Source organism: Camelus dromedarius, chromosome 29, assembly GCF_036321535.1.
Source record: "Camelus dromedarius isolate mCamDro1 chromosome 29, mCamDro1.pat, whole genome shotgun sequence".
NCBI lineage: Eukaryota > Metazoa > Chordata > Mammalia > Artiodactyla > Camelidae > Camelus > Camelus dromedarius.
In genome coordinates this window covers 24,257,382-24,272,625 of record NC_087464.1, presented here as the reverse complement: position 1 = coordinate 24,272,625, position 15,244 = coordinate 24,257,382, and the positions used below count along the sequence as shown (strand labels likewise).

The 15,244-nt window shown below is 38.2% G+C and overlaps 1 protein-coding gene across 1 annotated transcript in view; it reads left to right on the top strand.

The window, feature by feature from the left end:
* The first annotated feature begins 871 nt into the window (after positions 1-871).
* REC114 (REC114 meiotic recombination protein) overlaps positions 872-15,244 on the top strand; it is a 56,805-nt gene continuing 42,432 nt past the window's right edge. Inside the window, exons 1-2 of the mRNA XM_010977964.3 lie at positions 872-1,030; positions 11,515-11,604. Coding sequence (XP_010976266.2) covers positions 872-1,030; positions 11,515-11,604 — 249 coding nt within the window. The remainder of the gene's footprint in view (positions 1,031-11,514; positions 11,605-15,244) is intronic.

Below are 15,244 nucleotides of genomic sequence, written 5' to 3'. Positions count from 1 at the left end.
ATTCTCAGAACTTAATTTTGCCTCCATTTATTCAGTGGGGGTAATAACCTCTACTTTGCTTCCTTAAGTCACCGCAAGGTCATTGGGAGGACAGGTGAAATAACACGCAGAAGTGCTTTGTCCATTATAAACCACCCAGACCCGTCACTGAGTTGCACCTGCTGTTTGATTGAGGCACACCTTTCATTGTCAGCCCACCCATTTGCTCCTCCCTTTTAAAGAGAACTTGACTGGAGGAAATACGCCTCGGGACCCACAGGAAGATGGAGACAACCCCATTTCCTGAATGGTGTGTGGAACTGGGGCTTTGTCGTGGTGGGTTTGATGTGGACAGGGATGTTGTCATTTGAAAGGCTGCTATGAGGAAGGGAAACACAGTGCCCAGGCGGCCTCCAAGAGCCGGCCCGGACCCAGGCTGTAGAAGTCACAGGGAGTCGGTCAGTTTTCGGAAATGTCTCAGTGAGGGTGGCTGTACGATGACCTGGGCTGCCTGAGGGAACGTGAGGGCCCCAACGTGGCAGAAGCAAGGCCAACTACCACTTAGAAGCCTCAGAGCCGCAGTGCAGGTGGGAGTCACCACTTCGTCTACCAAGATGAGGGCGAGCTCGACGTCCAGAGCGACGCCCATCACCCGAGGCTCCGCTTCGCTTCGCCCCGCTTCGCCCCGCTTCGCCCCGCTTCGCCCCGCTTCGCCCCGCTTCGCCCCGCTTCGCCCCGCTTCGCCCCGCTTCGCCCCGCTTCGCCCCGCGCTTCGGGACCTGTCCATTGGCTCCCACTGTGGGGGAGGGTGGGCCTTGCGTCATCTCGCTTCCTGATTGGTTAGCTGCCCTGATTGGCGGGTGCCGCGGCTGCGCGAGCCTGGACGCCCAACATGGCAGAGGCGGGAAGAGAGCATGCGGGCCTCGGGCTCTTCGGAAGAGACGCGACTCAGTGGCCTCTCCAGCGGTATGGCCGCTTCATGCCCTCGGGCACCGGAGAACCGCCTGGGCCTGGCCTGGAAGCTGGGACAGCCTCTTCCCCGACATGGAAGGTGAGGCCCGAAGGTGGGAAGGGCCACAGGGCGCTCACCCCTCAGGGAGGATGGGAAGACTGCAGCCGGTCTCTAGCGAAGAGCAGGCACGAATGAGGGGTGTCAGTTGGATTGAGCAACGTGAAGGTCGTTACAGTCTTTGCCAAGAGAAGTTTCAGTGAGTGAAGCGGGTGGAAGCCGGGTGGGGTGGGCCGAAGAGTGACTGGGCGGTGAGGAAGTGGAACCGGTGTGCGCGGTCAGTTCTTCCGGGAGACTTGGCTGTGGGTAGAGTTGGGGCATAATGAGTTGTTCACCAAATTCTAGAATATTAGAGCTAAGACCATAACAAATGCGTTAAATACTTCGTTGTACTCTTGTGGAACACCGTATCTTGAGAAATTATATAGGCTGCAAATGCAAAATGGGATGTATAATAGAATCTTGTAAAAAAAAAAATAATTGGAGATTCTTGACATAGTTTTTGAAACCACCCAACAGGTTCCTTGATACCTTCTCTTAACACCCTTTAAACCCTTTCTCCTAAGGCATCTTCGTTGGGTGCATTGCCTCAGGTGCAGCTGAGTAACTATTAGACTCCTGTCTTGTAACCCAGAGGCCAGGGACGTTGACCATGCTAAGGAGTTGTTATTACACTTTTTCCCCTTCTCTTTGCAAAGCTCTTCATAATTGCTTATAAGGAAGGGTACTTTTCAACAATTCTCAAATGTTTGGCATACAGCCATTGCTACAGCGACAAGAGATGAGGTTGGCTTTTGCAGTGCTTTTGAAAACTGAACATTTGTACCTTCCTTTGAATCCGTGCCGAACCACCCTACCTGCTGTGATCAGTTTCAGCCTAGGTCTGTCATTTTGGGGGGGGGGGATAAACGAAAGAGAAAACAAGATTTGTTCTATTTTATGTGCACTGTGACTACTGTGCAATAGTAATAAAAGATGAGCCATCTAAAGAACTGCCCTAAGTCCCTTGTGAATTTCTTATTTTAAAAATATGTGGTACCTGCAGTAGAAATATGTTGGGTAAAGCATAAAAATATATTATTGTGGCGAATAGAGTCACTCTGGTCTTTTTTTCTCTAGGGCACTTTCAAGTTCAACCTTGGTTGAATCTATATTCAGTTTTTTCACTTTTTCCTGAAATTATGGGGGAGAATCTGATTTCCTGGTACAGTTCTATATGGTAGTTTAATTACAGAGAAGACGTTCCTCTCAATGGCTACATGCTAAGGCAAAAATGTTGAGAAAAAAATGAATAGTACAATGAGACTTCTAAGACTTGAGGTCTTAGTTGAGAGGTATGGTCAAGTCTGAGACATCTTATATATAGAATACAGAATGTGTATGTATATTGATTTATTTGAACTGAATTATTGTTATGAAAAGTTAAGATCTGGAGATAAATTAACAACAATTTGGAAGCAAATAAACTTTGTAACACTGTTTTTAAAAAGTGTGGAAAAAATCAACAGTTGAGAGCTATGCTCCTCAGACTTCAGTGTGCACAGAAATCACTTGGGGATTTTTTTTTTTTTTAAATGCAAATTCTGACTTAGTAGATTGGGTGTGGGCAGTGGAGTTCTGTGGTTCTGACAGGCGTCCAGGCAATGCTGGAGCTGTTTGTGCAAGGCCCACCCTTTGCGAGACAAGAGTTTAGAAGACCTTGAATGAAATGGGAAGCCTTATAGTAAAATTAATAAAATGAATTTGTGGAGTTATGAGGTAAGGCAATCAGATTCACAATGAATATGCAAACGTTTTATTAATAGGGTTAATATTTAAGCCATCTGTCACATAAGTAGAATTAGCAAATGAAATACATCTTGAATTTGATTTTAATTCCTTACATCTGTTAGCCCAGCCTTTCTGAAAGGATTATCATAATAACAGATTGGTCTGTTTTATGTATTTTATGTCTGAATGCAATTTAGTCTGCTAATTTGAGAATAATTTTGAAAGGTGATGTTAATTGCAGGTTGCTTTTAAATTAAAGTTTTACCACACTTTGCAGATTCCAAGGATTTCTCAGACATGCCCTAATTGGTTGAACCTGACAACTTCTTATTTTTTTCCTTTCAAAGGGGAAAAAAATCCTTTAATTTTTATGGAAGGAACTTAAAATAATTGCCCTACTTAGAAATTAAGAAATAGAATATGAAGTTTGTACTTGAAATGAACTTTTAAATGCATGTTCAGCATAAGATATACTTTGAGTCCTCTTAACAGTGTCCTTTTTTCGGTCTTTTCCTTGTGCCTACATACTTATTAGCATATGATAGGTGCTCAGTAAATGTTTGAGTGTGTGGTAACTTTTCTAAACTTTTCTTATGATAATGTGATAATTATGACATGATAGCTACTATTTATTATTTACTTTGGTATATTTGTTACAGCAGCCCTGTGAAGCAACCATTTTGTAGATAAGAGAACTAAAAGAGAGGTTCAGTGGCTTGCTCAGGAACACAGAGATGAGAGAGAATTCAGACCCTGTTTTTCATGTCTCTAAAGCTTTAACCACTTAATCACCAAGGTTAAAGCTTTTAACCACTATGTTGTTTGTCTTAGAGGTGTTAATATTTCATATGGGGAATAGCAATTCAGTTATATAGATGAGGAATTTTGAGATTAACACACAGGGTCAAAATGATAAAAATTACAGTAGGTGGGTTTTTGTTTTTGTTTTTGTTTTTGAGGAAAATTTAAGATACCCAGTAAAACCCCAGGAAAATTGTTTTTGAAAATAGTAAAGTAGTAGTTCATCTTTGCATGCCTGGTAATTTTTGATTGGATGCCTGATGTTGTGAATTTTAGCCAGTGGGGTGCTGGATATTTTTGGGTTCCTATAAATATTCTTGAGCTTTTTGCTGGGATAAGTCACTTGGAAACAGTTTGATCCTTTCAAGTCTTGCTCTTGAGTTTTGTTAGATTGGACCAGAGCAGCATTTAATCTAGGGATCAGTTTTCCTACTCCTGAGGCCAGACTCTTCAGCATACGTACTCTACCCAGTGCCCTGTAAATTAGGAGGTTTCTTACAGTGGCTGATGAGAGCAGGTGCTATTCGCTGCCCTGTGTGAGCTCTCTGGATTGTTCCCTTTTAAGCCCTTTCAGGTGGTTCTTTGCCCAGCCTCTAGTTGTTTGCTCGCACACAGGAACTTGAAGATTTGAGAAGGGGTCTCTGCAGGTGTCAGGGGTCCTCTCTTCAAGCAACACTCTCCTCTGTGGTATTCTGGCCCCCAAACTCTAGCCACACTGACCTTCCTGGGCTTGCAGTTCTCTCCCCTCCACTCAAGGACACCTCATCAGATTCTGCCTGGGCTCCTTCTCCTTGTACTTTGGCCTGGAAACTTTCTCCAAGAAGTAATCTAGGGCAAAGGTAAGGCTCACCTCCTTTGTTTCCATTATTTCTCAGGAATCATGTCCTTTATTACTTGATATCCATTGTCTTGAAAACTGTTGTTTCCTCTGATTGTCCAATTTTTTAGTTGTTTCAGGCACCAGGGCGAATTTAGTCCCTGGTACATTGTGTTGGCCAGAAGTGGAAGTCCACAGTGGGTCATTTGATTCAATTCCATTCTGCTGTATTCGGCTGCTTCCTACAGTGGTGTCTTCTATTAGGAAGATGTAGGGTATCATCAAGAGAGATTATTCTTTCATGCAGCTTGCTTTTTAAAGAGTTAACAGGCTATGTTTTTTATTAATTAGGATTAAGATTGGCTCTGAATAACAGAAAATGCAAAATAACAGTGGATTAAATAAGATGAACGTTTATTATTATTCACATAATGAATTGTACAGGGCTGGTATGACACTCCACAGCATCAGGAAATGAGGATCCTAGTTTGTGCCTCTGCCATGCATGGCCATGGTCTCAGAGTCCAAGGTAGAACTGATATTCCAGACAGCCTGATAGAGGAAGGAATGAAGAAGTAGACAAAGGATGCACACTTAAAAAAGTTTCCAGTAAGTTGCACATGCTACTTCCTCTTGTAGCACAGTGGCCAGAACTAGGACCTGTGGTCATCTTAACTGCATGGATAGCTGACATATGTAGCCTGAATTCCATGAGACATGTGTCCAGATGAAAATCAGGGCTTCTATTACCATATAAGAAGGAAAGTGGTGATTTGAGAACAAGGAGAAGTCTCTTCTGAATCTGGAGACTGCTAAGTGAAATTCCTGGGGTCCCTGGTTGGAACTCAAAAGGCATTTCTAATAACAATAGCAACAAATTAAAAAAGTTATTTAGTGCATAGTTACTATCTGTCGGTACCTGGAATAGTGCTTGAGAAATGCCGCCCCAAGCTTTTTAAAGAGTCAAGGTCAGGCATTCTTCTAAGTATCTGATCTTGCATTATCCCATTTAATCTTTTGGATGATCTTATAAGGTAATCATTACTATTTTTATTTTATAGATGAAGAAATTATACTTCTAAGTGGCAAAACTAGGATTTGACCCTAGATCTATCTGACTCCAGATAATGTCTTGTATAAAGTAGTAGTCATTAGCATTGTTCACCAAAAGTACTAAGGTTGCATATCCTTGCTGTGAAGTTAGTTGTGTGTCATGTGACTGGTTTTAGCCAAAGAAATGTGAGCAGAAATGACCTATGTCATGGGCAGGAGTTTTAAAGGCCAGTGTATGGGCGGAGGTGGTGGTGGTATGACTCGGTGGTAGAGTGTGTGCTTAACATTCACAAGGTCCTGAGTTCAGTCTCCAGAACCTCCATTAAAAATAAATAAACCTAATTACCTCCCCCCCCAAAAAAATTTAAAAGAAAAGAGCCAGAGTATGATTAATCATTTTCTTTCCCTTTGCTACAGTGTGGGCTACCCTGTCAGCACAGGTCTTACAGTGAGAATGACAGGCAGTGTGAGGTAGAACATGAAAACAGGTAGAAAGAGGATGAATAGATCGTGTGAGCGAGAAATAAAACCATTGCTCTTGGGGGTTGTTAATTTCTACAGCAGACTCTAGCTTATATCTGATTGATACAGAGATGATTTTTACAGTTAGGGTTATGTTTAATTGAATTATATGTCACATACATTGTACTTTGTAGATTGCTTGGCTTTTGAGAAGACCTTTCTGATAGTCTAACATGTTTTTCTGGGACAAAATCATTACTTGTTTCATAGCCCCAGATTATAAATACATATTTCCAACTCTGTTTTCCTTCAGTAAACAAAAGCTTAATTTTACTGTGTAACATAGTTTTCATAGAGGCTATGGCTTGACTTAAGGTAGAATTTATCTAAATAAATACAGCAAACATTTTTTTTTCAGTTTAATGGTTGAAGGAGTCTAAGAAATTATAGTCTAAAATGAGGCCCAAGAAAATTAAAAATCATTCACGTTTAGGATTTGTTCCCTGTCTACTATGTGCCAGACACTATTCAGGGCTCTGTTTAGAGATGATTAAGTCGTCACCACTGGAAGATTTAGCCAAGTAAGCTCAAATACCTGCTTATTTGGAATTTCGGGTGCTTTTCACCTAAAAAAATGACAACATGGCATCTGAGAAGTAAGTTAAGGTGTTTCTTGAACTCAGATTTAGAAATACAGTTTGGATATTGGAACTGTCACGGGCTTAAACGAGCCTTGGTTTTGAGTAAATAGATAGCACCTGTGAAGATAGCAAAGGCAAGGGCTTGAGTTGCAGAGTCCTCAGAGGGGTGTACCAATGGGAGGCACCACTTTCTGGTATGTTCAGTGGTTTTTATAAGAGTTATTAGTTTGGGAAATATTCAAGGGTTTTTTAGTTAGGATTGTGTTTTATAGAAAAAATAATAACCAGAGGGGCCTGGTTGATTGGTAATCAGGACATAAAGAACTTATTCCTCTGTAGCATGGGAGGTATTTTGAGTAAATATATTCTGCTTATGACTACGAATCAAGGTGATCAAGTTAGCTCCAATAGCTAGGTTTAGAAGAACTAGATAATTTCATGATCATTAATCTTATTTGGGATATATGTGGTAAAAGAAGGGAATCACATCTCATGCTTTGATGCATGAGATGATTTTTTTTTCCCCTTTGGTTCTAAAGAAAAAACAAATTCCCCCAGGTATATATCATTACATTTTTATTTTTTGATCTGGGTGCTATGCTCTTGGAATTGTGTTTATTATTATGGTTACTGTTAGCACTTTGCATTTCTGTGAAACATGAAAAGCAAAATACTGAATTTTAGAGTGTGGTAATGGGTATGTAGCGGGACCATTTTCATTAGCATAATACACCCTACAAGTTTGTTGAAATAATTTATGAGGCTCTTTAACTACCAAGAGTAAGTGAGGAGGCACCTAATAGCCTACTTAGCAATTTTGCACATTTTTCACGTTTTATAATGCATAAATCAGCAGTTTGGGCCAATATGTAGAGCTATGACACTTCCTGAGCAGTCTTAAAAGCAGAGAAAAACTCTTTAAGTACATAATTTAATTTGTCACATCTGAAGAATAATGCTATTTTATTTTAGCCTTTCATATAGATGTAATTTATAAGTTCATTTGAAATACTTTACTATAGTTCTTTTAACCTTTTTTTCTAATTAATTTAATATTAGTCTTACAGTAAAGTCTTGCACAAATACATGAATATAAAACAGGAGGAGGCTCTCTGATCACTTAACCAGCGTATAACCTATGCTTGAAGCCAGTTGTGATAGGCAGGCTCTGTATCTCAATGTGTGCTGCTTTGTTGATGACAAGATACTACAATAGCCAGAGGTCAGGTTGATGTAAATCTTTCTTTCCCCAGTTTATTGAGATATAATTGACATGTAACTTTGTATGAGTTTAAGGTGTACAACATGATTTGGTATATGTATATATTTTAAAATGATTGCCACAGTAAGTTTAGTTAACGTCCACCACCTCACATAGTTACAATATTTTCCCTTGTGATGAGAACTTTTGAAATCTGTCAGCAACTTTCAAATATACAATACAGTATTGTTAGCTATAGTCTCATGTTGTACATTACATCCCCAGAACTTATTTATCATTTGTCTGGAAGTTTGTACCTTTTGACCACCTCCACCCATTTTACCCACCCCTACCTGTGTTCTTCACCAATCTGTTCTGTTTCTGTGAATTCATTTTTCAAAATTGCACATATGATCCAGTACTTGCCTTTCTCTGACTTGTTTTACTTAGAGTAATGCCCTCAATGTTCATCTGCATTACCCCAATTGGCAGGATTTTCTCGCTTTTTTATGACTCAGTAATATTCTATCACGTATGTGTATACATCATGTTTTCTTTATCATTCTTCTGTTGATGGACACCTAGATTGTTTCCATGTCTTGGCTTTTGTAAATAATGTTGCAGTGTACCTGTTGGCCATTTGAACATCTTCTTTAGAAAAATGTCTTTTCAGGTCCTTTGCCCATTTTAAAATTGGGTTATTTGCTTTTTTGCTATTGATTTGTAAGAATTCCTTATATTTTTTGGATATTAACCCCACGTAAGATATGTAGTTTACAAATATTTTCTCTCCTTCTGTAGGTTGTCTTTTCATTTTGTTGATCATTTCTTTTGATATGCAGAAATTTGTTAGTTTGATGTAGTCCCAAAGAGGCGACGAGAGCAGAGAGGTAATGGAGGGCTAACATCTTGCATGAATTCTCTAGATGAGATGGAAAGCTGTTGTAGGACTTTGAGCTAGAAATTACATGACCTGATTTAGGTTTTAAAAGGATCACTCTGGCTACTGTATTGAGAATAAACTGTGTAGAAAAGGGGGAACAAGAACAGAAACTGGAAAGCCAGATAGGAGGTTATTAAAATAAACCAACTAGAGATTATGATGACATGACTCAGACCAGACCTGTGAGAAGCGGTTAGGTTCTGAATACTTTGAAGGCAGTTATGAAGGATTTGCTGATGATTGTGGGCATGCAGAAGGGAGAGGACTCAAGAACGATTCCACAGTTTGGGCCTAACAAAATGGAATGATAGAATTATATTCTGAGATGGGAAAACTGTGGGAGTCAAAACCTGCAGCAGCCTGGTACACAGCAGGTGCTTTGCGTTGGGAAAGGTAGTCTGGTGCATGTAGTCTTGCAGCCCCGTCTTGGCCTCGGCCACGTAAGAATGGGCCTTGGGCCTGGAACGCTTATTTAGCAAGAGAGAGTTCTCACAGCCTGTGCTCCCTTGTTCTGCTCAAGCATCATATGACTTCTGGCCAGCCCCATTGCTGTATCTGTCTCCTGGGGAGAAGAAAAGGGGTCCTTGTGCTGCAGCCATGAGGGATAAATGCAGGCCAGCTGCCCTTCATGGCTGCCAAGAGGGGCCTGCTGGCTGTGGGGGAGCCGGCCGCCACTACTGATGCTGATCTTGCCTTGTTTCTTCTCCGTGTGAGTCAAGAGCTGTTCCCTCTAGTGCTTCACAGCGTTGTTTTCTATAGTAACTCCGGTACTGAGATGCAGTGGGCAGATGTGTTTGGACTTCTACTCCTGGTGACAGGCAACAGATGCCACTTGCCTGACACTTTGTAAATACTGAATGAATGAATGGGAAAGTTCAGATTTCAAGTTGGGGCTGTTAATTTTGAGATGACTGTTAAGTGGAGATGTTGAGTGAGCAATTAGATGTAAAGTGTGGAGGTCAGGGGAGAAAAATTACAAAGTAATTTGGAAAGAATTGGCATCTCCATAATGAGTGTTTCTACCCAACAAGGGACATATGTAAGAATGTTCATAACAACATTATTTGTAGTAGACTCACACTGGAAAACAGTATTCTTGAACAGAAGAATGAAAAAATAAATGGTAGTATTATCATAGAATGTTATTTTTCAGTAATGAAAACAAACAGAAGAATGAAAAAATAGTGGTATAGTCATAGGATGGTATTCTACAGTAATGAAAATGAATGAACTCAGGTACATGCAACACCATTGATGAAGTCAGACATGAATTCTTTTCTGTATGAGTCTATTCATATAGCTAAAACTATAGTGTTTGAAGTCAGGATGGAGGTTATCTTACAGGGAGGAGAGAGCAGGTAGTAATTGGGAGATAGCACTGGGGTGCCTTCTAGAAGGCTTCTGTTTCTTCAGCTGAGTGGTGATTATATGTTTGCTTTATCATCAGTCATTGAATTGTACATTTAAGTGTTGTGTATTATTTGGAATATATGTTATATTTCTAAAAAAAAAAATTGACCATTACGTTGCCTCCCAAAGAATTTAACAGACTCTAGATTTGATAGGTGTGCTTGACTCCTAGATATCCTTGTGGTTTTAAGTGGTTATGAAACATACAAGACAATTTATTCAAACTATGATGGGAAGAGTGGCATACAAATAACTGAAATCCTACTATTGGGAAAGAGGCTGGATAACAACCACTGAAGGAAACAGTGCAGGGCTTAGCATGCCCTCCTTGACATCCAAAATGTTATTTGATTTTTAAGTTTGGAATTTAACGTGAATTAGGGAAGACTCATTAGGAAATCTGGAGTTTAAATATAGCATTAAAACTCCAAACCTCACATATGAAATTGTAAGATAGAACATTATTTCTCAATAGACTGCAGTAACCTTATAAAAATATACTTGAGTTAGGTATGTGTTAATTATTTTGAGCTTGAGCATTAAGATGAGTCTGTAATTTCATCTTATTATTTATACATGGATGTTTACCTTTACAATGTTTATTAATGATATTAAAGACACATCTACAGTGTTGTCACTTATTAAGACCCAAATCCCACTCTTAAGAGTCATGTCTTCCTTGACACTTTGATTTAATTGCCTCAACTCCCCACCACAACTATAGACCAAATCTAACAAGGTAAAATATAATGGGGATAAATGCAAGGTTTTACATTTAGGTTCAGATGAGGAAAGTAAAAGTATGATTTATCAACATAGGTGATGAAGGTTCAGGAGATTTTATTGATACAAGATCACTCTTCAATGGGACTGCTCCCTCTAAAGGTTAACGTGATTGTAGGCTTCATTACTGCAAATAAAAGGAGGTTCTGGAGCATACCAAGAGTATTATGGTCAGTTTTGGGCACCCTATTTTTAAGAGTGACGTTACAAATTAAAGCTCATCCAAAGGAGAGCACCAGATTTTGAGGCGTTACGAATGGAGTAAATGGCTAAGTAACTGTGAGTCTGAAGTCTGACAGAAGTCCTGTAAGGCATCATCCCCATTGTGCAGAAAGGAAATTGAGGCTCAAAGATAATGATTTATTAAAATATAAGTGAAAAGTGGTTGGCTCAGGCCCCAAATCTTTGATTTTCATCTAGTATTCTTGTTTCAAAATACTGGTTTTAGTTACATATTTTAAAAGCTTGGCTGTTAACCCCTATTTGAGGAGAAACTTGAAAGTATAAGGGAATGACTATAGGTTAAATGGAGAGAAAGGGAACATTCAGAGTGTGAAGATCTGTATGAGAGAAAGTTTAGTCATAAGTTTGTTAGTATTACAGAAATGAATTGTCTTATACACATTTCTCTCGCTCTTTTTCAAGGTTTTTGACTCCAGTGAAGAATCTGGGCACCTTGTTCTCACCATAGTTATATCAGGTCATTTCTTCATTTCCCAAGGACAGACGCTACTGGTAGGTTTTATGCGTATAGTTTAGTATGTAGCTATATTTCCTCATCTTTGTAGTCTTACATTAATTTTTTATGTTGAAGGTTCTCACTAAAATTCATCAGATTCTACAAATAAAGAATTTTTCGAAAGTTCTGTTAACAGTGGGAAATAAAAAACATACTGAATATTTCCTGCCCTAAAGGGGTTTAGGGTTTTGTTGGGAGTTGGATTGGATCAAAGGATAGAGATTAACAAGTATTATAAAGGATTTCTCATTGGGGAGATTGGGTTGAAGATAGGCTAGATTTGTAGAGAAATGGGTGGAGGGTTTTCCAGATAAAGAGCATATGCAGAGAGGAATAGATTTGAGGAATAGCTAAAATAAAACTTGAAGCATGCTATTATCAATCGATACGGCCCTCTATAAAACTCTAATTTTATAAAAATGCATGTTTTTTATTCTGAATACACACAAATTGTAGGAAACTTTGAAATGAAGAAATATATAAAGAATCAATTGCTTGAAAGTTAATTTTTTTAATTGAAGTGTAGTTGATTTACAATATTATATTAATTTCAGGTATACAGCAAGATGATTCAGTTATATATTTTTTCAGATTATTTTCCCTTACAGGTTATTATAAGATATTGAATATAGTGCTATACAGTAAATCCTTATTACGTATCTATTTTATATATAGTGGTGTGTATCTGTTAATCCCATTCTCCTAATTTATCCTTCCCCTGCCTTTTCTCCTTTAGTAACCGGTTATAAGTTTTTTTCTATGTGAGTCTGTTTCTGTTTTGTAAATAAATTTATGTGTTATTTTTAGATTCCACATATAAGTTATAAATACTAGTGTTTATCTTTCTCTGTCAGACTTCACTTAATATGATAATCTCTGTGTCCATCCATGTTGCTGCGAATGGCAATAATTCACTCTTTTTTCTGGCTGAGCAATATTCCATTGTATGTATATATGTGTATGTATATATGTTTGTGTATATCTATATATCTGTATCTATATATCTCACAACTTCTTTTTCCATTTCTCTGTTGACGGACACTTAGGTAGCTTCCATGTCTTGGCAATTATAAATAGTGCTGCTATGAGTGTTGGAGTGCATGTGTCTTTTCGAATTAGAATTTCTGTCTTTTCCAGGTATATGCCCAGAAGTGAAATTGCTGGATCATATGGTAGCTCTCTTTTTAGCTTTTTAAGGAACCTGCATACTGTTTTCTATAGTGGCTGCACCAATTTACACTCCTACCAACAGAGCAGGAGGTTCCCTTTTCTCCACACCCTCTCCAGCATTTATTATTTGTATATTGAAACCTTATGTTTGAATTGGTACTTAGAAGCAAATGAATGAAGAAACAATATAATCATCTTCTGATCAAAGAAACCGTACAAGAAATGAAATGTAAGGGAAGGCTATTATGTCATTTAGCTGTGACTGATATCTACTAGACATAATAAATTTGTGCAAGTATTTACTGAATATGTAGGCATAATTTATTCATTTAACAATTGTTTATTGAGCAATTACTGTATGCTAGGCATTGTTCTAGGTGCTAGGGGTATAGCAGTGAACAGGAAAGACAGAAATCGCTGTCATTGTGGAGTGTCATCATTCCAGTGGAGAGAAACAGCAATAAACAAATAATATACATGAAATATATTTAAAAGACATGAATTTTCGGTGAACCCTTACACATTCTATTACAATATGATGGCAGCACCCCACAGCTGTGTATTGTGATGATTCATCTTTCCACATAAGTGGAATGTAAACTTATCTTGGAATATGAGGTGACCTGCGAAGTTATTTTTGTGTTCCTTGTGACTTTTAAAACTGTCAGTTGTGCTTAATCTGCCACTGTTAGGGCTTGTATCAGTTGCCAGGAGATAAGATTTCTTCTTCAGCTTCAAATGTGGAGTATTCCAGATGGTAGACTGAGGGATGCCTAATGCACAGCTAATTCTCCCTGTCAGTGTTATGGGTCTTTGCTGAATGGTGGCATTAATGCAGTTCAGCTTCCTTAAACATAGGGGCTGACCCTGTACCTTGTCTCTGCTTCATTCTTTTGCATCAGTGGTAGATGTTGTTACAAACTTGGTATCATATGTGAAAAGATTTTTGCACTGCAGTTACAAAACCAAGTTTACCAAATTCCAAGACACCACTATTGAAAAATATTGTAGCTTCACAATTTGGTGCATGTTGTGTATACATATATAACTTGAGTAATATTTTTTAAATCTTTAAACTCTTGAAAAATCACCTTGTTGAGGTATAATTTACATAAAATAAAATTCACTAATTTTAAGTTTTCAGTTTGATGTGTTTTGATAAATGTGTGCAGTCATAAAACTACCACACATTCATGATATAGAACATTTCAATTAACCCAAAAACTTTCCTTGTGCTCCTTTGTCGTCAGTCCCATCTGTCCACCCTAGGCACCTAGCAAAACCACTGATCTGCTTTCTGTCATCATAATTTTGCCTTTTCTAGAATTTCATATAAATGAAATTATATAATAGTCCTTTTGTGTCTAGCTTCTTCCACTTAGCATAATTCAAATGTTGAGATTCAAATGTTGAGGAACTGTTGCTGGGTTATATGGTACATCTGTGTTTAACCTTATAAGAAATTGCAGAGCTGTTTCCCAAAGTTACAGTCCCACAAGCAATGTGTGAGGATTCCAATTATTCTGCGTCCTCACCAGCACTTAGTATTGTCAGTCTTTTTAAGTTTAATTGTTCTTGTGGATATGTAGTGGTATCTCATGGTGGTTTTAATTTGCATTCCCTTAATGACTAATGATATTGAACATCATTTCGTGTGATTTTTTTTTTGCCATTTGTGTATCTTGTTGGTGAAGTGTCTGTTTATATTTTTTAACCATGTCTGAGTTGTCTTTTTATATTTGAGTTGTAGGAGTTCTTATTCTGCTTACAGCTCTTCTATCAGACATGCGTTCTGCGAATATTTCACCCAGTCTGTGGCTTGCCTTTTTGTTTCTTAGCAGTGTCTTTTGATGAGCAGAAGCCTAAAATTTTGATGAAGTCCAATTTTTTTCTCTTTATATGCTATTTAAGAAATTTTTGTCTACTCTTAAGATGGCAGTGATTATTTTTCTGCATTTTCTTCGAGAAGTTTTATAGTTTTAGCTCTTAACATTTAGGCCTATGGTTCATTATGAATTTATAGTGGTATTGAATAACATTAATATTATTTTGTATATAGTCCCTTCTCCGCTTCAATTAAAGTGATGCATTATTGAAAAATCACTGTATTATAGAATATAATCATGGATCTTCGGGATTCTACTTCTGGAACCATTTAATTGATTTTTAATGTATAGTGAGGGTTAAGGGTCTGGGTTAATTTTTTGGCATGTACTTAACAATTGTTCCAGCACTGTTTAGTGAAAAGACTAGCTTTTCATTGATGAATTACCTTCGCTCCTTTGTTAAAAATCAATTTGCTATGTATGTGTGGGTCTATTTCTAAACTCTTTTCTGTTCTGTTGACCTAAATGTCTATCCTTACTCCAATAACACACTGTCTTGCTTACTTTAGTTTTTTAATATATTTTTTTATTGAAGTATTGTCAGTTTACAATGTTGTCTCAATTTCTGGTATATAGCACA